Raw genomic sequence first — 22,632 nt, 5'->3', positions numbered from 1 at the left:
AGAGACGTGAAGGAGGGGGGAGAAAGAGGAGGGGGGAGACAGAGGAGGGGGGTGAGGGGGGAGAAAGAGGAGGGGGGGGGTGAGGGGGGAGAGAGGGACGGAGAATAAACCATGAGCAGCGCATTGGCTGTTGCTTGTTTTGATTATTATTATTATTATTATTATTATTAATTATCAAATATTTTCTTTTAATTAACAAGGTACTAGTTAAGTACAATGATTTAACTATGATATGGAAAGCCTGAGAAAGTTAGACAACAATAATTTGGTTTCCTAGGTCGTCAACTTTTGGGCGCACCCATATACCAGCCAGCCAGCCAGCCAGCGAGATGGAACGCTAAGGACCTAACGTTAGCTAGCGTGCTAGCAAGCAAGCATGTGGAGTTTCTCAAAGTTTAGACTTCCTAAAAACAATTAAAGCAGTTATTAGCCACAATAAGCACATTGTTAGTATACATGTAGGTAAAACAATAGTTTGCAAGAATGATCTATATTTAAAAAGAGTGTTGTTTATCTTACCACCTCTCGGCAAGAGCTCAACTTTTTAGCCGTGTAACAGTCAATCACAACTTCATCCGGGGAACTTTCGGAAACGCCCAAAACGTACGACGTTGGTTATGGGATCATGGTAGTTGTAGTTGTTCTTCTTGTCTTACTTCAAGTTGTTAAGAGGTCATTCGGACGCTAGATGGCAGTATAAACCATAACGCTCTATAAATCATATTTTCCCCCCGAAAAGGACCTACCTCATTACCTTAAACATGCGTTAAATTAAACATATATATGATTGTTTTATAATACCGGTATGCATAGTTCTCAAATGAACAATGACTAAAGAAACAGTATTCAGACCATGTCAAAATGTAAACACAAGTCCAGTCATTAGGTTATAATCCCAGAATTAGATAATTTTATTCTGAATGATCAGTTTAAATTCAGGATTGGAGGGCTGCTGCTCACTGACTGCACGTGTTTATAAACCTGCCCTTTTAATCTCTTTCTCTCTTATGCACTTTGCACTGTTTTAACTTCCATTTATGTGTATTGTGTAACGACACAGAACAAAAAAATTGGGAATGCAACATGTAAAGTGTTGGTCCCACGTTTCATGAGCTGAAATAAAAGTTTCCAGGAATGTTCCGTACACACCTGACTGCAGGGAGATGCTCACCTTCCATGGCCACTGGCACGGATGAAACCCGTTTTCACCTGTACCAGGGAGATGGCAGGGTGTTTTCACCTGTACCAGAGAGATGGCAGGGTGTTTTCACCTGTACCAGGGAGATGGCAGTGTGTTTTCACCTGTACCAGGGAGATGGCAGTGTGTTTTCACCTGTACCAGGGAGATGGCAGTGTGTTTTCACCTGTACCAGGGAGATGGCAGTGTGTTTTCACCTGTACCAGGGAGATGGCAGTGTGTTTTCACCTGTACCAGGGAGATGGCAGTGTGTTTTCACCTGTACCAGGGAGATGGCAGTGTGTTTTCACCTGTACCAGGGAGATGGCAGTGTGTTTTCACCTGTACCAGGGAGATGGCAGTGTGTTTTCACCTGTACCAGGGAGATGGCAGGGTGTTTTCACCTGTACCAGGGAGATGGCAGGGTGTTTTCACCTGTACCAGGGAGATGGCAGTGTGTTTTCACCTGTACCAGGGAGATGGCAGGGTGTTTTCACCTGTACCAGGGAGATGGCAGGGTGTTTTCACCTGTACCAGGGAGATGGCAGTGTGTTTTCACCTGTACCAGGGAGATGGCAGGGTGTTTTCACCTGTACCAGGGAGATGGCAGGGTGTTTTCACCTGTACCAGGGAGATGGCAGCGTGTTTTCACCTGTACCAGGGAGATGGCAGGGTGTTTTCACCTGTACCAGGGAGATGGCAGCATGTTTTCACCTGTACCAGGGAGATGGCAGGGTGTTTTCACCTGTACCAGGGAGATGGCAGGGTGTTTTCACCTGTACCAGGGAGATGGCAGGGTGTTTTCACCTGTACCAGGGAGATGGCAGCGTGTTTTCACCTGTACCAGGGAGATGGCAGGGTGTTTTCACCTGTACCAGGGAGATGGCAGCGTGTTTTCACCTGTACCAGGGAGATGGCAGGGTGTTTTCACCTGTACCAGAGAGATGGCAGGGTGTTTTCACCTGTACCAGGGAGATGGCAGGGTGTTTTCACCTGTACCAGAGAGATGGCAGGGTGTTTTCACCTGTACCAGGGAGATGGCAGGGTGTTTTCACCTGTACCAGGGAGATGGCAGGGTGTTTTCACCTGTACCAGAGAGATGGCAGGGTGTTTTCACCTGTACCAGGGAGATGGCAGGGTGTTTTCACCTGTACCAGGGAGATGGCAGGGTGTTTTCACCTGTACCAGGGAGATGGCAGTGTGTTTTCACCTGTACCAGGGAGATGGCAGCGTGTTTTCACCTGTACCAGGGAGATGGCAGGGTGTTTTCACCTGTACCAGAGAGATGGCAGGGTGTTTTCACCTGTACCAGGGAGATGGCAGGGTGTTTTCACCTGTACCAGGGAGATGGCAGGGTGTTTTCACCTGTACCAGAGAGATGGCAGGGTGTTTTCACCTGTACCAGGGAGATGGCAGGGTGTTTTCACCTGTACCAGGGAGATGGCAGGGTGTTTTCACCTGTACCAGGGAGATGGCAGGGTGTTTTCACCTGTACCAGGGAGATGGCAGGGTGTTTTCACCTGTACCAGAGAGATGGCAGGGTGTTTTCACCTGTACCAGGGAGATGGCAGCGTGTTTTCACCTGTACCAGGGAGATGGCAGCGTGTTTTCACCTGTACCAGGGAGATGGCAGCGTGTTTTTACCTGTACCAGGGAGATGGCAGGGTGTTTTCACCTGTACCAGGGAGATGGCAGCGTGTTTTCACCTGTACCAGGGAGATGGCAGGGTGTTTTCACCTGTACCAGGGAGATGGCAGCGTGTTTTTACCTGTACCAGGGAGATGGCAGCGTGTTTTCACCTGTACCAGAGAGATGGCAGGGTGTTTTCACCTGTACCAGGGAGATGGCAGCGTGTTTTCACCTGTACCAGGGAGATGGCAGGGTGTTTTCACCTGTACCAGGGAGATGGCAGGGTGTTTTCACCTGTACCAGAGAGATGGCAGTGTGTTTTCACCTGTACCAGGGAGATGGCAGTGTGTTTTCACCTGTACCAGGGAGATGGCAGGGTGTTTTCACCTGTACCAGGGAGATGGCAGGGTGTTTTCACCTGTACCAGGGAGATGGCAGGGTGTTTTCACCTGTACCAGGGAGATGGCAGCGTGTTTTCACCTGTACCAGGGAGATGGCAGCGTGTTTTCACCTGTACCAGGGAGATGGCAGGGTGTTTTCACCTGTACCAGGGAGATGGCAGCGTGTTTTTACCTGTACCAGGGAGATGGCAGGGTGTTTTCACCTGTACCAGGGAGATGGCAGGGTGTTTTCACCTGTACCAGGGAGATGGCAGGGTGTTTTCACCTGTACCAGGGAGATGGCAGCGTGTTTTTACCTGTACCAGGGAGATGGCAGCGTGTTTTCACCTGTACCAGGGAGATGGCAGTGTGTTTTCACCTGTACCAGGGAGATGGCAGCGTGTTTTCACCTGTACCAGAGAGATGGCAGCGTGTTTTCACCTGTACCAGGGAGATGGCAGGGTGTTTTCACCTGTACCAGGGAGATGGCAGGGTGTTTTCACCTGTACCAGGGAGATGGCAGGGTGTTTTCACCTGTACCAGCGAGATGGCAGCGTGTTTTTACCTGTACCAGGGAGATGGCAGGGTGTTTTCACCTGTACCAGGGAGATGGCAGGGTGTTTTCACCTGTACCAGGGAGATGGCAGGGTGTTTTCACCTGTACCAGGGAGATGGCAGGGTGTTTTCACCTGTACCAGAGAGATGGCAGCGTGTTTTCACCTGTACCAGGGAGATGGCAGCGTGTATGTCCCCATGGTGGGGGCACTCTGTTAACACAATCACATTTTATCGATGGCAATTTGAATGCACAGAGATACCGTGAGGTGATCCTGCGGCCCATTGTTGTGCCATTCATCCACAGCCATCACCTCATGTTTCAGCATGATAATGCACTGGCCCATGTACACCATTCCTGGAAGCTGAACATTTCCAGGTTATTCCATGGCCTGCATACTCACCAGACATGTCGCCCATTGAGCATGTTTGGGATGCGCTGGATTAACGTGTACAGCAGCTTGTTTCAGTTCCTGCCAATATCCAGCAACCTCAAACAGCTATTGAAGAGTGGGACAACATTCCACAGGCCACCGTCAACAGCCTGTGACTAGCTGCACAAAGCAAATGGTCACACCAGATACTGACTGGTTTTCTGTCTTCCCAGTCTCATGTGAAATCCATAGATTAGGACCTAATGAATTTATTTAAACTGACTAATTTCCTTATTTGAACTGTAACTTCATAAAATCTTTCAAATTGTTGCATGCTGTGTTTTTATTTTAGTGTGTTTTCTGCAACCTTGAAAAAGAGATGTAAATCTCAATGTGACTGTTTAAATAAAGGCTTAATACAATAATACATTTGGTTAGGTGAAGGACAGGCCTAACCATTTTTTAAATGTGATCCCTTGACCAAGCGCGAAAACGATCTGTTTTCTTCTGATACCATCCACAGTGCTAATGATGACCATGTCTCAGCCACTTTGTCTGCTTTCTTGAGGAGAACAGACACTAACATGCCTTCACTGGTTACGTTTAACTTAAGTGTTGGGTACACTGTCCAGTTCAGTTCATAAGATGTGTAATCCATGAATGTTTGTAGATAGTAACAGAGCGGTTGTAACTCTTCATCGCAAGCAGAAGAGGAATAGGAATGGGGTGGACTGGGGACAGAAATGACCCCCAACATTTAACACACCAGTCCATTTTTGTCCTTGTGGCCCCCACGCCGGCTCATTTTCTGTACAAAAAAACAAACAAGTTAGACAGGCCCATCCCATCCAGCATTTCCTCAAAATGCCAGGTGGCCAGTCTGCCCCTGCTGGCAAACTCATTGATGTCATCACATCTCCCATCTATACACTGATCCAGGTAAAGCAATGTGTGTGTCCCAAATGGAACCCTTTTCACTTTGTAGCACAGTACCCTGGTCAATAGCAGTACACTATAAAGGGATTAGGCTGTAATTTGGTATGCAGAGAGGGGTTAAAAGGTCAGTGCTGACCAACCACCGGACAACATTGGAACGCAAAGAGGCACCAGTTTATTGCTCTGCCCTCCAAGGGGTTCTGGCGTCAGCCACGTCACTGTGGCCTGTACACAGAGCTCTCCCGCTGAACTCCTACACCCACACACCATTCTCACCCCTATTCTCCAAGGAGATCCCCTGGAATACCTGCAGTGTCACCATGGCAATGGTTACAGGCCTGAGGGGAGGCTGATTATGTCAAGACATGGAGAAGGAGTGAAGCTGAGGAGCAGTGGAGAGAGGGAGGGAGGAGTGAACCTGAGGAGCAGTGCAGAGAGGGAGGGAGAGAGGAGTGAACCTGAGGAGCAGTGGAGAGAGGGAGGGAGAGAGGAGTGAACCTGAGGAGCAGTGGAGAGAGGGAGGGAGAGAGGGAGGGGTGAACCTGAGGAGCAGTAGAGAGAGGGAGGGAGAGAGGAGTGAACCTGAGGAGCAGTGGAGGGAGGGAGGGAGGAGTAAACCTGAGGAGTAGTGGAGAGAGGGAGGGAGAGGACAATGGTGTGTTCGTAGAGCAGGACAGCTTTGTCTCTGGAGGACGGCTTCTCATGATGCTGATAACGAGCCAGCAGCTTGGTTATTAAGACAGCTCTCTAGTCTAAAATACTGTGACCAGTGGCAGACTATTCACTATATAGTGCACTACTTATGACCAGGGCACATACAGTGGGGCAAAAAAGTATTTAGTCAGCAGTCAATTGTGCAAGTTCTCCCACTTACAAAGATGAGAGAGGCCTGTAATTTTCATCATAGGTACACAAAAAAATCCAGAAAATCACATTGTAGGATTTTTAATGAATGTATTTGCAAATTATGGTGGAAAATAAGTATTTGGTCAATAACAAAAGTTTATCTCAATACTTTGTTATATACCCTTTGTTGGCAATGACAGAGGTCAAACGTGTTCTGTAAGTCTTCACAAGGTTTTCACACACTGTTGCTGGTATTTTGGCCCATTCCTCCATGCAGATCTCCTCTAGAGCAGTGATGTTTTGGGGCTGTTGCTGGGCAACACAGACATTTAACTCCCTCCAAAGTTTTTATATGGGGTTGAGATCTGGAGACTGGGTAGGCCACTCCAGGACCTTAAAATGCTTCTTACGAAGCCACTCCTTCGTTGCCCGGGTGGTGTGTTTGGGATCATTGTCATGCTGAAAGACCCAGCCATGTTTCATCTTCAATGCCCTTGCTGATGGAAGGAGGTTTTCACTCAAAATCTCACGATACATGGCCCCATTCATTCTTTCTTTTCCACGGATCAGTCGTCCTGGTCCCTTTGCAGAAAAACAGCCCCAAAGCATGATGCTTCACAGTAGGTATGGTGTTCTTTGGATGCAACTCAGCATTCTTTGTCCTCCAAACACGACAAGTTGAGTTTTTACCAAAAAGTTATATTTTGGTTTCATCTGACCATAGACATTCTCCCAATCTTCTTCTGGACCATCCAAATGCTCTCTAGCAAACTTCAGACGGGCCTGGACATGTACTGGCTTAAGCAGGGGGACACGTCTGGCACTGCAGGATTTGAGTCCCTGGCGGCGTAGTGTGTTACTGATGGTAGGCTTTGTTTCTTTGCCAGCTCTCTACAGGTCATTCACTAGGTCCCCCCGTGTGGTTCTGGGATTTTTGCTCACCGTTCTTGTGATCATTTTGAGCCCACAGGGTGAGATCTTGCGTGGAGCCCCAGATCGAGGGAGATTATCAGTGGTCTTGTATGTCTTCCATTTCCTAATAATTGCTCCCACAGTTGATTTCTTCAAACCAAGCTGCTTACCTATTTCAGATTCAGACTTCTTAGCCTGGTGCAGGTCTACAATTTTGTTTCTTGTGTCCTCTGAGAGCTCTTTGGTCTTGGCCATAGCTGAGTTTGGAGTGTGACTGTTTGAAGTTGTGGACAGGTGTCTTTTATACTGATAACAAGTTCAAACAGGTGCCATTAATACAGGTAACGAGTGAAGGACAGAGGAGCCTCTTAAAAAAGAAGTTACAGGTCTGTGAGAGCCAGAAATCTTGCTTGTTTGTAGGTGACCAAATACTTATTTTCCACCATAATTTGCAAATAAATCAATTTTAAAAGTCCTACAATGTGAATTTCTGGATTTTTTTCTCTCTAATTTTGTCATAGTTGAAGTGTACCTATGATGAAAATTACAGGCCTCTCATTTTTTTTTAGTTGGAGAACTTGCCCAATTGGTGGCTGACAAAATACTTTTTTTGCCCCACTGTAGGTATCTGATCAAAAGTAGTGCACTAGATAGGGAATAGAGTGTCATTTGGGATGCAAGCAACCGTACTGTGACCATCCCAATGTCTGGGGAAACTGATTGTGGAGACGGCCAGTAACCGCTAGAAAATACAAAAGAACAGCTGTGCACACACTCATAAAAGAACAGCTGCCTTACAGTTCCTTATTGTGTTTAAACAAAACAGTCCTTTAATTAAGTAAAACTAACAAAACACACCCGGAGTGATTAGCATCTTTATTTTATATTTTTTTTTTACAAATGCACACATTGTCGCCATGGATCACAATTCATGTCGTTCAATTTAAGTTAACATCTCTTTTTTGATATAAACATCAGCAGTAGAATATTACAGTGAGTATCCTAGCAACAGGTCTCCCCTTCACTTGTTAAAGTGCATCAGAATGAAGATCACATTCAAGATGAGGATAACCAACAAAAATCGATCGATTACCAATAATCAATTAGATATATCATACTGATTGATTGCTGATTGAGCAAACAAATAGCCCGAGGTGAGAAAGCAACGAAAGAGAAAGAAGGGTCACACTATATTCAGTCTGAGGAGTCTGGTCCATGCATCTAATCATTTAGAAATACACTTCTAAGACTACACACTCAAATCATTGAGGATTCAGAAATGACATGGCACATAGGAGCTGGACTGATCAAGTATGATGGTGGAGTCCCCACTGGCTTCCTATTCCCTACATGGAACACTACCTTCGACCAGAGCCCTATTGACTCCTGTCAAAAGTAGTGCACTACGCCCTGACAAATTGAGGCTGTTCTGAGGGTAAAAGGGAGGGGGGTGCAACTTAATATTAGGATATTTGGTATACTCAATGTATAGGGAATAGGGTGCCATTTAGGACACAACTAAAGTTAAATAAATTAACCACTTGAAAGAAAAAAAAAACTGCCATTTTCAACATACACCCTAAAAAAAAACAAGATGATGAGAATGATTCTGTTGGACGACCAAGAGGAGGCTGCAGTGCCACAATCCTAAATTAAGGATTTTCTACAGATTAACAAGGTCAGAGGCACACATTTCAGGAGCTTGACAAAGTCCAGGTTGGGTGTGTGTGTGTGTGTGGGGGGGGGGTAGTAGTCTCTCCCTGAAGTCCCCTTTTGACTGCACAGGACACTAGTGGATGGAGGTGGTGTGTAGAACCGAAGACATTTCTATCAACGGTGACAGTACAGCCCAAAACAGAACAGCTGTAGACTGGTGTAGTGGCAGCCATTTTGTTGGAGTTGCAGTCCTTTGTCATCTTCCCAGCAGACAAGAAAGTGTATGGGAGAGACCGAAGTGAAAACACCCCATCGATTCTGGACCAGCTGAATAGAGTCTGAATGGACCAGCAACTACCTACTCCTCCAGAACAGAGAGGTCTGATAAATTACTTGGTGAATTGCGATTCCCACATACATGTACAATGGACCCAAACACACATAGGTACGTGTATGTGTTTAAGTAAGACTACTGTATAAAGTTGAAAAAGTGCTATGATCTTCCATGATCACTTCCACATGGGCGAGGAAGCAGGACGGTCCATTTTAGGTCCAGGTATCCGTGTTGCTGTGGGGGTTTTGCAGGCAGAGACAGCAGCTCTAGAGGGCTCTGTGCCGGGGTTCGTCTTGGCCGTTTTAGTCCTGGCCGCAGCTATAACAGCTGTACGGATGGTTTTAGCTGTAGCAGAGGAGGGGCTGTGTGTGGAGCGGGGCTGAGAGGAGTGTTGGGTCTCAGAGTTGGAGGTGGGGGCGAGACGTTTGGTCACCCTGAGAGGGGAGCCCCTGACAAAGGCTGGCTGGGTAGTAGCTGTACTACTAGTGGTGCTGGTGCTAGAAGTCCTCTCCCTCTCTGGTCCAAGCCCCAGCCCAGCTCTCTCTGATGCCCGGCGGGTCATGGTGGGTTTCCCTGGGGCCTGCTGCTGGTTCTCACCCCCAGCCTGGCTCCTCTCACTCCTGGTGCTACTGCTCCGCTTCACCTCTGTCTGGGTAGTAGTAGGACGTGTGATGGGGGAGGAGCGCATGGAGGAGCTGCGTACGGACGGGGACGCCAGACGAGTGGAACGTGGTGTAGACTGTAAATTAGGATTTGGGACAGGGCCAGTGGGTGTCTGTGTCTCTGGTTTGGAAATTAAAAGGGCTCTATGGATGCCTGTATCGTTAGGCAGACGTGTACGGGGTACCAAGCCCCTCTTAGCCCCTCCTCGGAAAACAGGAGTGTTCCCCCCACTCCAAGAGTCCTGTTTCCCCATTGGAGGTCCGGCACCAGACCCTGGAGTCTCCGTCTGCCTCTCTTTCCTCCACTTGGAGCAGAGGCTGGGTGGGGCTTTGGGGAGGGGTGTGGTTGGGGTGGGAGGAGGGGATAGGTTGTCATAGGAACGCAGGCCTCGGACCAGGGTGTGGCACTCCAGGGTTTCGCCCACGCATGGGTATGACCGGTCCCTTTCCCTGTCAGGGCTGCAGACCTCTGGGCATTGATGTGCCTGCTGCGGGCTCAGCTCTGGTAGGCTGGGAGGCAGACATCTCTGCTCCACTGGTGTAGAGAGAGATTCTGTTTCCCACTGCTGGGTTGTTCCCCTCTCAGGTGAAAGCCTCAGCTCCAAGGAACCACCACTTCCTTGTGAGGTCTCCTTGGCTCCCTTAGACTCCTGCGATTGGACACCATCTGGGGTGTCAGTGGCCATGGATGATTTTGATTGGCTCTCAAAGGGCTGCTCAGTTACCGTATACCCTGGGAGAGGAGCGAAGTCAGGGTCCTGATGCGCTGCGTCTCTGACTGAGGTGTCTGTGCGTTTCGCCTGAGAAACAGGGGTAGGGTCAGTCCCCTCTAGGTCATGCCTGTGTCTAAGACCAATGGTATTTCTTCTCACACTGGGGATGGCAGTAGAGTTAGTGGAGGAGTGTCTATAAGGACTGGCCATAGACTTAGTGGTCAGTACACGCTGGTCAGGGCTGGCATCAACTGTTCGTTCATGGTGAGTTTCAGTCACTCGAGTCGTTGGTGCGAGTCGGCTTTCAATGATGTTAGTGGCAATTCCATGTTGGGTTTGAGTGACATAGGCAATAATGTCCTGCCTGTTTTGGGGGACATTGAATCTACGTCCACACTGGGTTTGAGTGACGTTAGAAGTCAGTTCATGTTGAGTTTGTGAGACTTGAGTCTGAGTTGTCCCCTCATGATTTGGTCTCTTAGTCTCCAGGACTGGTTGGTGCTGATGGACCAGTGGCTCTGTCCTGGTCTCTGTCCCCAGGGATGGCATCTCCTGGCTTGGGTAGGTGGGGCAGGGAAGCGCTGGGGAGGTCTGGGGGTGGATGGAGGTATTACAGAGGATGGAGGAGTTGTTGAGGTGGGGATATGTCTGAAGAGGAGCGGAGGTGGTGTTCTGGAGGTAGTGGGAGTGTCTGCGGTTCTCCTGGGTTCTAAGGCTGCGCTGGCTCCAGGTGTGGCTCAGGTTCTCAAGGGTTCTCTCCAGGTCATCCTGGTTCTTCTGGGTTCCCAGTGGGGACACCCGACCCAGAACCACACCCAGGTCCAGGCCTGTACACACGGCCACGGAGCGACGCTTCTCCACCATCTCACGCTCTCGCTCCATCCGTTTCTGCTCCTTCTGTTCCCGCTCGGCATTTTCCTGAGAGGGAACAGGATGATTACTTTATGGTAGAAGAATAAACATCAAGTATACATTAATCAGCACAGCATCTACACCTCTATCTTCTGTCTTTTTGTCCTCATCAGTCTATAACTCCTGTCTGTGTGTACACACACACACACACTTTATTTTTACTATTTTATACATTGTAGAATACGGAAGATATCAAAACCATGAAATAACACATGAAATCATGTAGTAACCAAAAAAAGGTGTTAAACAACTATTTTAGATTCTTCAAAGTAGCCACCATTTGCTTTGCACGCTCTCGGCATTCTCTCAACCAGCTTCACCTGGAATGCTTTTCCAACAGTCTTGGAGTTCCCACATATGCTGAGCACTTGTTGGCTGCTTTTCCTTCACTCTGCGGTCCAACTCATCCCAAACCACCTCAATTGGGTTGAAGTCAGGTGATTGTGGAGGCCAGGTCATCTGATGCAGCACTCCATCACTTTCCTTAGTCAAATATTCCTTACACAGCCTAGAGGTGTGTTTTGGGTCATTGTCCTGTTGAAAAACAAATGATAGTCCCACAAAGCACAAACCAGATGGAATGGTGTATCGCTACAGAATGCTGTGGTAGCCACACTGGTTAAGTGTGTCTTGAATTCTAAATAAAACACTGACAGTATCATCAGCAAAGCATCCCCACACCTCCTCCTCCATGCTTCACGGTGGGAACCACATGCAGAGATCATCCGTTCACCTGCTCTGCGTCTCACAAAGACACGGCAGTTGGAACCAAACATCTCAAATTTGGACTCATCAGACCAAAGGGCAGATTTCCGTCGGTCTAATGTTCATTGCTCATGTTTCCTGGCCCAAGCAAGTCTCTTTTTATTGTTGGTGTCCTTTAGTAGTGGTTTTCTTTGCAGAAGTTCGACCATGAAGACCTGATTCACAGTCTCCTCTGAACAGTTGATGTTGAGATGTGTCTGTTACTTGAACTCTGTGAAGCACTTATTTGGGCTGCAATTTTTGAGGCTGGTAACTCTAATGAACTTATCCTCTGCAGCAGAGGTAACTCTGGGTCTTCCTTTCCTGTGGCAGTTCTCATGAGAGCCAGTTAAATCATAGCGCTTGATGGTTTTTGCAACTGCAAATTTTCCAGATTGACTGACCTTCATGTCTTAAAGTAATGGACTGTCGTTTCTCTCTTCCACAAATTAACTTAACAAGTCACACCTGTTAATTGAAATGCATTCCAGGTGACTTCCTCATGAATCTGGTTGAGAGAATGCCAAGAGTGTGCAAAGCTGTCATCAAGGCAAAGGGTGGCTACTTTGAAGAATCTCAAATATATTTTGATTTGTTTAACACTTTTTTGGTCACTACATGATTCCATAGTTTTGATGTCTTCATAACTATCTGCCCAAGGTACTAAGTCAAAAGCCCAACCTAGTCCTCTTCTTAAAATCTGATTTTAACCCAGACAGTTTGATGTAAAGCAGTCGGTCTCACCTGTACGGCTCTTTGGAAGCGAAGGCAGAAGGAGTGAAAGACCCTGCAGGCCTCCTCCAGTTTAAAGATGCTGTCATCCTCACAGAAGAATTCAACCAGAGCCTGACTGGACATCCTCATCCCCTCCACGTCATCCTCTGCTTCCTTCAGACGGTCCTCTGCCACCTAGAGAGAGAGAGAGAGGAGGAGATCGAAAGAGCGATAAAGGGAGATAAGACTCACTGTTTTGACCAAGGAGCAAGAATATGGTGAAAAGAGACTCAAAGTTAATCAAAGCCATATGAGTTTCAATGTTGTTCTTTGTGAGTTCATCAATTCTCACTTCACTAGACACCATAGATCAGTGTTTTATAATTATGCAAGTTCTAGATCAGTGTGTGTTCTAAATCCATAGAATCTAGTTCAGTACCCCCAGGAAAGACCGTGTGAGCTGCTGGATCTCTGCCTCCGTCTGGACACTGATCCTGAGGGATGCCACACGGCTGTGGAGCCTGGAGAGATCCTCTACTACCGACTCCTCACACAACCTATAGGAGGACAGAGACAAGAGACATTACTTGACATGACATTAAAAGGTAGATTCAGCGATATGAGACAGACGCAGAAAGTTAACAGCATAAGTGGGTCAATTTCCATAACTAAGAACGTTGAAGTGCGAGGCTCAACTACTCCATGGCTGTTACACTGAACAGGCTGAAGCAAATCTGTGCACATGCGCAGATACTGTTTGTGACTGTGTTGCATCTCGCTTATCTCAATATCTCCGGTGCTGCTTGTGGCAACGTCATTTTGCAGGGTTTACTTTTATAGATGATAGTGAAGTGATTGATGCGAAATTCCGTGAACCCCCCAAAAATAGATGGCGCCTATTCCAAAAGTTGGCCAATGTACGGCTCTGGATAAAACCTTGTGTTTTTACCCACAACCCAACCTGTTGCTGCGACACGACACAACCCAACCTGTTGCTGCGACACAACCCAACCTGTTGCTGCGACACAACCCAACCTGTTGCTGCGACACAACCCAACCTGTTGCTGCGACACAACCCAACCTGTTGCTGCGACACAACCCAACCTGTTGCTGCGACACAACCCAACCTGTTGCTGCGACACAACCCAACCTGTTGCTGCGACACAACCCAACCTGTTGCTGCGATCCATGAGAGACGACGAGGCAAAGTAAACCATATGGTAATCTTTGTTTCAGAAGATGCTGTTACTTAGACTCTAACTCAAAGCAGTGGTTCCTAAACTGTGACCTACATAAAGCTGTTATTCTAATTCAAAGCAGTGGTTCCTAAACTGTGACCTACATAAAGCTGTTATTCTAATTCAAAGCAGTGGTCCTTAAGCTGTGACCTACATAAAGCTGTGACCCTAATTCAAAGCAGTGGTCCCTAAGCTGTGACCCTAATTCAAAGCAGTGGTCCTTAAGCTGTGACCTACATAAAGCTGTTATTCTAATTCAAAGCAGTGGTCCCTAAGCTGTGACCCTAATTCAAAGCAGTGGTCCCTAAGCTGTGACCCTAATTCAAAGCAGTGGTTCCTAAGCTGTGACCCTAATTCAAAGCAGTGGTCCTTAAGCTGTGACCTACATAAAGCTGTGACCCTAATTCAAAGCAGTGGTCCCTAAGCTGTGACCCTAATTCAAAGCAGTGGTCCTTAAGCTGTGACCTACATAAAGCTGTTATTCTAATTCAAAGCAGTGGTCCCTAAGCTGTGACCCTAATTCAAAGCAGTGGTCCTTAAGCTGTGACCTACATAAAGCTGTTATTCTAATTCAAAGCAGTGGTTCCTAAACTGTGACCTACATAAAGCTGTTATTCTAATTCAAAGCAGTGGTCCTTAAGCTGTGACCTACATAAAGCTGTGACCCTAATTCAAAGCAGTGGTCCCTAAGCTGTGACCCTAATTCAAAGCAGTGGTCCTTAAGCTGTGACCTACATAAAGCTGTTATTCTAATTCAAAGCAGTGGTCCCTAAGCTGTGACCCTAATTCAAAGCAGTGGTCCCTAAGCTGTGACCCTAATTCAAAGCAGTGGTTCCTAAGCTGTGACCCTAATTCAAAGCAGTGGTCCTTAAGCTGTGACCTACATAAAGCTGTGACCCTAATTCAAAGCAGTGGTCCCTAAGCTGTGACCCTAATTCAAAGCAGTGGTCCTTAAGCTGTGACCTACATAAAGCTGTTATTCTAATTCAAAGCAGTGGTCCCTAAGCTGTGACCCTAATTCAAAGCAGTGGTCCTTAAGCTGTGACCTACATAAAGCTGTTATTCTAATTCAAAGCAGTGGTCCTTAAGCTGTGACTCTAATTCAAAGCAGTGGTCCCTAAGATGTGACCCTAATTCAAAGCAGTGGTTCCTAAGCTGTGACCCTAATTCAAAGCAGTGGTCCTTAAGCTGTGACCTACATAAAGCTGTTATTCTAATTCAAAGCAGTGGTCCCTAAGCTGTGACCCTAATTCAAAGCAGTGGTCCCTAAGCTGTGACCCTAATTCAAAGCAGTGGTTCCTAAGCTGTGACCCTAATTCAAAGCAGTGGTCCTTAAGCTGTGACCTACATAAAGCTGTGACCCTAATTCAAAGCAGTGGTCCCTAAGCTGTGACCCTAATTCAAAGCAGTGGTCCTTAAGCTGTGACCTACATAAAGCTGTGACTCTAATTCAAAGCAGTGGTCCCTAAGCTGTGACCCTAATTTAAAGCAGTGGTTCCTAAACTGTGACCCTAATTCAAAGCAGTGGTTCCTAAACTGTGACCCTAATTCAAAGCAGTGGTTCCTAAACTGTGACCCTAATTCAAAGCAGTGGTTCCTAAACTGTGACCCTAATTCAAAGCAGTGGTTCCTAAACTGTGACCCTAATTCAAAGCAGTGGTTCCTAAACTGTGACCCTAATTCAAAGCAGTGGTTCCTAAACTGTGACCCTAATTCAAAGCAGTGGTTCCTAAACTGTGACCCTAATTCAAAGCAGTGGTTCCTAAACTGTGACCCTAATTCAAAGCAGTGGTTCCTAAGCTGTGACCCTAATTCAAAGCAGTGGTTCCTAAACTGTGACCCTAATTCAAAGCAGTGGTTCCTAAACTGTGACCCTAATTCAAAGCAGTGGTTCCTAAACTGTGACCCTAATTCAAAGCAGTGGTTCCTAAACTGTGACCCTAATTCAAAGCAGTGGTTCCTAAACTGTGACCCTAATTCAAAGCAGTGGTTCCTAAACTGTGACCCTAATTCAAAGCAGTGGTTCCTAAACTGTGACCCTAATTCAAAGCAGTGGTTCCTAAACTGTGACCCTAATTCAAAGCAGTGGTTCCTAAACTGTGACCCTAATTCAAAGCAGTGGTTCCTAAACTGTGACCCTAATTCAAAGCAGTGGTTCCTAAACTGTGACCCTAATTCAAAGCAGTGGTTCTTAAACTGTGACCCTAATTCAAAGCAGTGGTTCCTAAACTGTGACCCTAATTCAAAGCAGTGGTTCCTAAACTGTGACCCTAATTCAAAGCAGTGGTTCCTAAACTGTGACCCTAATTCAAAGCAGTGGTTCCCAAACTGTGACCCTAATTCAAAGCAGTGGTTCCCAAACTGTGACCCTAATTCAAAGCAGTGGTTCCTAAACTGTGACCCTAATTCAAAGCAGTGGTTCCCAAACTGTGACCCTAATTCAAAGCAGTGGTTCCTAAACTGTGACCCTAATTCAAAGCAGTGGTTCCTAAACTGTGACCCTAATTCAAAGCAGTGGTTCCTAAACTGTGACCCTAATTCAAAGCAGTGGTTCCTAAACTGTGACCCTAATTCAAAGCAGTGGTTCCTAAACTGTGACCCTAATTCAAAGCAGTGGTTCCTAAACTGTGACCCTAATTCAAAGCAGTGGTTCCTAAACTGTGACCCTAATTCAAAGCAGTGGTTCCTAAACTGTGACCCTAATTCAAAGCAGTGGTTCCTAAACTGTGACCCTAATTCAAAGCAGTGGTTCCTAAACTGTGACCCTAATTCAAAGCAGTGGTTCCTAAACTGTGACCCTAATTCAAAGCAGTGGTTCCTAAACTGTGACCCTAATTCAAAGCAGTGGTTCCTAAACTGTGACCCTAATTCAAAGCAGTGGTTCCTAAACTGTGACCCTAATTTAAAGCAGTGGTTCCTAAACTGTGACCCTAATTCAAAGCAGTGGTTCCTAAACTGTGACCCTAATTCAAAGCAGTGGTTCCTAAACTGTGACCCTAATTCAAAGCAGTGGTTCCTAAACTGTGACCCTAATTCAAAGCAGTGGTTCCTAAACTGTGACCCTAATTCAAAGCAGTGGTTCCTAAACTGTGACCCTAATTCAAAGCAGTGGTTCCTAAACTGTGACCCTAATTCAAAGCAGTGGTTCCTAAACTGTGACCCTAATTCAAAGCAGTGGTTCCCAAACTGTGACCCTAATTCAAAGCAGTGGTTCCCAAACTGTGACCCTAATTCAAAGCAGTGGTTCCTAAACTGTGACCCTAATTCAAAGCAGTGGTTCCTAAACTGTGACCCTAATTCAAAGCAGTGGTTCTTAAACTGTGACCCTAATTCAAAGCAGTGGTTCCTAAACTGTGACCCTAATTCAAAGCAGTGGTTCCTAAACTGTGACCCTAATTCAAAGCAGTGGTTCCTAAACTGTGACCCTAATTCAAAGCAGTGGTTCCTAAACTGTGACCCTAATTCAAAGCAGTGGTTCCTAAACTGTGACCCTAATTCAAAGCAGTGGTTCCTAAACTGTGACCTACATAAAGCTGTTATTTTCCTCTGACAGACATCTTAATACATCCAAAATGTCCCCTTTGGCTCCACCCCAGCAGGAGTAGACCGTCGCTCATTACTAGGTCTTACAGTAACACCGATACCCACAGAGTAACTGACAGTAAGGCGTGCATCCCAAATGGCACCCTTTTCCCAATATAGCGCCTTGACAAAAGGTACTGGGTGCCATTTGGGACTCAATCTAAGTGTCCTACATAGCTAACCAAACCCAAAACCCCAACAGAGCCGTAATACTGGATTGAAACAGAAATGTTGTGAAGAGCCATATTAACACAAGGGGATGTAGCTATATCACTAACAGCTGGACAGAGCTCCAGTACCTTAACACAATACAGTCCTGTTGAAACGGGTCTTTTTGGGCGTAGTGTGTGTGTGTGTGTGTGTGTGTGTGTGTGTGTGTGTGTGTGTGTGTGTGTGTGTGTGTGTGTGTGTGTGTGTAACACAAGTGTGTGTGTGTGTGTGTGTGTGTGTGTGTGTGTGTGTGTGTGTGTGTGTGTGTGTGTGTGTGTGTGTGTGTGTGTGTGTGTGTGTGTGTGTGTGTGTGTGTGTGTCTGTGTGAGATAGCAGCCTGCTTGGGGCGTATTGATGTTATAGGACAGAGCTCATATGCTCCCCAGAAGCATCCAAAACACCACGGGCCACGTTCATACACTTCAGATGCCTTCCTTCCTTCCTTCCTTCCTTCCTTCCTTCTTTCTTTCCTCTAATTAATTACAGATCTGCTGGACTGGTTAAAAGCAAGGAAATGGAAACCTTGCTTTACAAGCAGATCACGTAAAGATCTGTGTTTGTCCCAAGGTACACTAACTATTAGAACAAGGACGCGTCCAGCAGGACAACGTTTTGGAACGTTCGGATAGAAATAGGTAACATAGAAAAAATATGCCTCTCTGACGTGTAGACTAATTCTATCTGCAACAACAATGGTTTGGCAACTGAACGTGGCTTAGTCTTTTTGAGGGAGGAGGGTAATTTCTAAACTTGGGGGTGTATTATTGGCTCTTACTAACCTGGAGGCGGGGCCGACGTGTCCTAGTTGGCCAGGAAACGACAGTAAACTCTGGTCCTTTTTCACTGCTTCCTGTGGAGACGGAGACAGAGCTGATCCAGCTATTGTTTCACACAGTGAGGCGTCATAATTCTGGATGAATCATTGCATTGTGTTACGATTCAGTGTGTTGATATGGTTATTGTGAATGTAATAATTCATGGTTGGTCAAATACAACAAATACCCAACACAGTTTGAAAGAGATTCTGAAGACCCTTTTCATCTGTGCCAATTGAACAATTCTGCAATATAACAAGTGTCAAGTTTTTAAAAGGAAACTAAAATGTGCAGTCTGTCCAACGGCTGTTAGTCTTCAGTAAATAGTAGTCTGGGATTCATTCGATCGTCTTTGAACTGCATCTAGAGGAGTTCTTAAGATGTGGCATGTTAATGCTTGAGCTTAAGTCTTCACTGAAAGATACATTCAAGTCCAGCACTTCAAGGGTCTCCTCTTCACTGCAGTGTGACTTACACAGTGTGTACAAAACATTATGACAGACTGACCAGGTAAAAGATATGACCCCGCTATTGATGTCACTAGTTAAATCCACTTCAAATCAGTGTAGATGAAGGGGAGGAGACGGGTTAAAGAAGGATTGAGACAGATTGTGTATGTGAGCCATTCAGAGGGTGAATGGACAAGACAAAAGATAGAAGTGCTTTTGAACAGGGTATGGTGGTACAGGGTATGGTACTACAGGGTATGGTAGAACAGGGTATGGTAGTATAGGGTACAGGGTATGGTAGTACAGGGTATGGTAGAACAGGGTATGGTAGAACAGGGTATGGTAGAACAGGGCATGGTAGAACAGGGCATGGTAGAACAGGGTATGGCAGAAACAGGGTATGGTAGAACAGGGTACAGGGTATGGTAGAACAGGGTATGGCAGGTACAGGGTATGGCAGGTACAGGGTATGGCAGGTACAGGGTATGGTAGTACAGGGAATGGTAGTACAGGGTATGGTAGAACAGGGTATGGTAGAACAGGGTATGGTAGAACAGGGTACAGGGTATGGTAGTACAGGGTATGGTGGTACAGGGTATGGTAGTACAGGGTATGGTAGTACAGGGAATGGTAGTACAGGGAATGGTAGTACAGGGTATGGTAGTACAGGGTATGGTAGAACAGGGTATGGTAGAACAGGGTATGGTAGTACAGGGTATGGTAGTACAGGGTATGGTAGAACAGGGTATGGTAGAACAGGGTATGGTAGAACAGGGTATGGTAGTACAGGGTATGGTAGTACAGGGTATGGTAGAACAGGGTATGGTAGAACAGGGTATGGTAGAACAGGGTATGGTAGAACAGGGTATGGTAGTACAGGGTATGGTAGAACAGGGTATGGTAGAACAGGGTATGGTAGTACAGGGTATGGTAGTACAGGGTATGGTAGTACAGGGTATGGTAGAACAGGGTATGGTAGAACAGGGTATGGTAGTACAGGGTATGGTAGTACAGGGTATGGTAGTACAGGGTATGGTAGAACAGGGTATGGTAGAACAGGGTATGGTAGAACAGGGTATGGTAGAACAGGGTATGGTGGTACAGGGTATGGTAGAACAGGGTATGGTAGAACAGGGTATGGTAGTACAGGGTATGGTAGAACAGGGTATGGTAGAACAGGGTATGGTAGAACAGGGTATGGTAGAACAGGGTATGGTAGAACAGGGTATGGTAGAACAGGGTATGGTGGTACAGGGTATGGTAGTACAGGGTATGGTAGTACAGGGTATGGTAGAACAGGGTATGGTAGAACAGGGTATGGTAGAACAGGGTATGGTAGAACAGGGTATGGTAGAACAGGGTATGGTGGTACAGGGTATGGTAGAACAGGGTATGGTAGTACAGGGTATGGTAGTACAGGGTATGGTAGTACAGGGTATGGTAGTACAGGGTATGGTAGAACAGGGTATGGTAGTAGGTGCTGGTGCACCACTTTGAGTGTCAAACTACAACGTTGCTGTTTTTATTTTATTTTCCACTCAATAGTTTCCCGTGTGTATCAAGAATAGTCCACCACCCAAAGGACATCCAGCAACTTGACACAACTGTGGGAAGCATTGGAGTCAACATGGGTCAACATCCCTGTGGAACGCTTTAGACACCTTGTATAGAGTCTATGCCCTGATGAATTGACGCTGTTCTGAGGGCAAAAGCGGGTACAACTCAATATTAGGAAGGTGTATATTGGACTACATCAGGGTAGGATTGCTGAACTACAGTAGGATCAGTTTTGCATTTTAGATGACAAGGAATACAGCTATTATGCACAAAAAGTACCTGATCCTAGATCAGGTCTTACCATGGCCACGAAGTGCAGGAGGTTCATGCCTGGCTTGTTGGCTTTAGTGTCGGCCAGTTTGAGCAGGGAAGGGATTCGGAACCCTGCTGCGTTGCCTGCGTACCCACCCTGAGGTCAAATACAGTAGGTCAGTGAAAAGAGGTCACACACAAACACCTGACATCTTAAACAAACACAACATTACAAAACCCAGGTGCAGCCAGAGTGACGCTCTGGAACAGACCCCAGTCTGACCCCATTAGCTTTGTGCAGGCAGATAAACCAGACTGACGCTCTGGAACAGACCCCAGTCTGACACCAGGAGCTTTGTGCAGGCAGATGAACCAGACTGACGCTCTGGAACAGACCCCAGTCTGACACCAGGAGCTTTGTGCAGGCAGATAAACCAGACTGACGCTCTGGAACAGACCCCAGTCTGACACCAGGAGCTTTGTGCAGACAGATAAACCAGACTGACGCTCTGGAACAGACCCCAGTCTGACACCAGGAGCTTTGTGCAGACAGATAAACCAGACTGACGCTCTGGAACAGACCCCAGTCTGACACCAGGAGCTTTGTGCAGGCAGATAAACCAGACTGACGCTCTGGAACAGACCCTAGTCTGACACCAGGAGCTTTGTGCAGACAGATAAACCAGACTGACGCTCTGGAACAGACCCCAGTCTGACACCAGGAGCTTTGTGCAGACAGATAAACCAGACTGACGCTCTGGAACAGACCCCAGTCTGACACCAGGAGCTTTGTGCAGACAGATAAACCAGACTGACGCTCTGGAACAGACCCCAGTCTGACACCAGGAGCTTTGTGCAGACAGATAAACCAGACTGACGCTCTGGAACAGACCCCAGTCTGACACCAGGAGCTTTGTGCAGGCAGATAAACCAGACTGACGCTCTGGAACAGACCCCAGTCTGACACCAGGAGCTTTGTGCAGGCAGATAAACCAGACTGACGCTCTGGAACAGACCCCAGTCTGACACCAGGAGCTTTGTGCAGACAGATAAACCAGACTGACGCTCTGGAACAGACCCCAGTCTGACACCAGGAGCTTTGTGCAGGCAGATAAACCAGACTGACGCTCTGGAACAGACCCCAGTCTGACACCAGGAGCTTTGTGCAGACAGATAAACCAGACTGACACTCTGGAACAGACCCCAGTCTGACACCAGGAGCTTTGTGCAGGCAGATAAAGGACGTCTCTCTCTTTCAACTGAAAGGTAAAAAGAAAGAAGAAAAAGTATAATACTCACAGCGTTCATGTAGTTTCCTGCCTTCAGAACCAGACGGAGGATGGAGTGCAGCTCAGGACAGCTCAACAGCTCTGAGACACAGACAGACGGACACAGGGACACAGAGACATAGAGAGAGAGACACAGAGAGACAGAGAGACAGAGACACAGAGAGACAGAGACACAGAGAGACAGAGAGAGAGACAGAGACACAGAGAGACAGAGAGAGAGACAGAGACACAGAGAGACAGAGAGACAGAGAGACAGAGAGACAGAGAGACAGAGAGACAGAGAGACACAGACAGACAGAGCGAGAGACACAGACAGACAGAGCGAGAGACACAGACAGACAGAGCGAGAGACAGACAGACAGAGACACAGACAGACAGAGACACAGACAGACAGAGACACAGACAGACAGAGACACAGACAGACAGACACAGACAGACAGAGACACAGACAGACAGAGACACAGAATGAGACACAGAATGAGACACAGAATGAGACACAGAGAGAGACACAGAGAGAGACACAGAGAGAGACACAGAGAGAGACACAGAGAGAGACACAGAGAGAGACACAGAGAGAGACACAGAGAGAGACACAGAGAGAGACACAGACAGACAGAATGAGACACAGAGACACAGAATGAGACACAGAGACACAGAATGAGACACAGAGACACAGAGAGACACAGAGAGACACAG

At 46.8% G+C, this 22,632-nt stretch overlaps 2 protein-coding genes across 2 annotated transcripts in view; both read right to left on the bottom strand.

Annotated features, from left to right (window-relative positions):
• Positions 1 to 622, bottom strand: part of LOC118376465 (rho-related GTP-binding protein RhoG-like) — a 7,744-nt gene extending 7,122 nt beyond the window's left edge. The window contains exon 1 of the mRNA XM_035763179.2: positions 520 to 622. The gene's annotated coding sequence lies outside the window, so the exon portion shown is untranslated. The remainder of the gene's footprint in view (positions 1 to 519) is intronic.
• Positions 623 to 7,670: 7,048 nt separating this feature from the next.
• The window catches only part of fhdc2 (FH2 domain containing 2), a 35,898-nt gene continuing 20,936 nt past the window's right edge, over positions 7,671 to 22,632 (bottom strand). The window contains exons 7-12 of the mRNA XM_052487686.1: positions 21,947 to 22,017; positions 20,697 to 20,804; positions 18,354 to 18,424; positions 12,984 to 13,101; positions 12,575 to 12,739; positions 7,671 to 11,092 (exon numbers count right to left, since the gene is read on the bottom strand). Coding sequence (XP_052343646.1) covers positions 8,975 to 11,092; positions 12,575 to 12,739; positions 12,984 to 13,101; positions 18,354 to 18,424; positions 20,697 to 20,804; positions 21,947 to 22,017 — 2,651 coding nt within the window. The 3' untranslated portion in view covers positions 7,671 to 8,974. The remainder of the gene's footprint in view (positions 11,093 to 12,574; positions 12,740 to 12,983; positions 13,102 to 18,353; positions 18,425 to 20,696; positions 20,805 to 21,946; positions 22,018 to 22,632) is intronic.

The sequence above is a fragment of the Oncorhynchus keta genome, chromosome 30 (genome assembly GCF_023373465.1).
Source record: "Oncorhynchus keta strain PuntledgeMale-10-30-2019 chromosome 30, Oket_V2, whole genome shotgun sequence".
NCBI lineage: Eukaryota > Metazoa > Chordata > Actinopteri > Salmoniformes > Salmonidae > Oncorhynchus > Oncorhynchus keta.
Note: the sequence above shows the minus strand (reverse complement) of the source record. Positions and strands in the feature narration are given on the sequence as shown.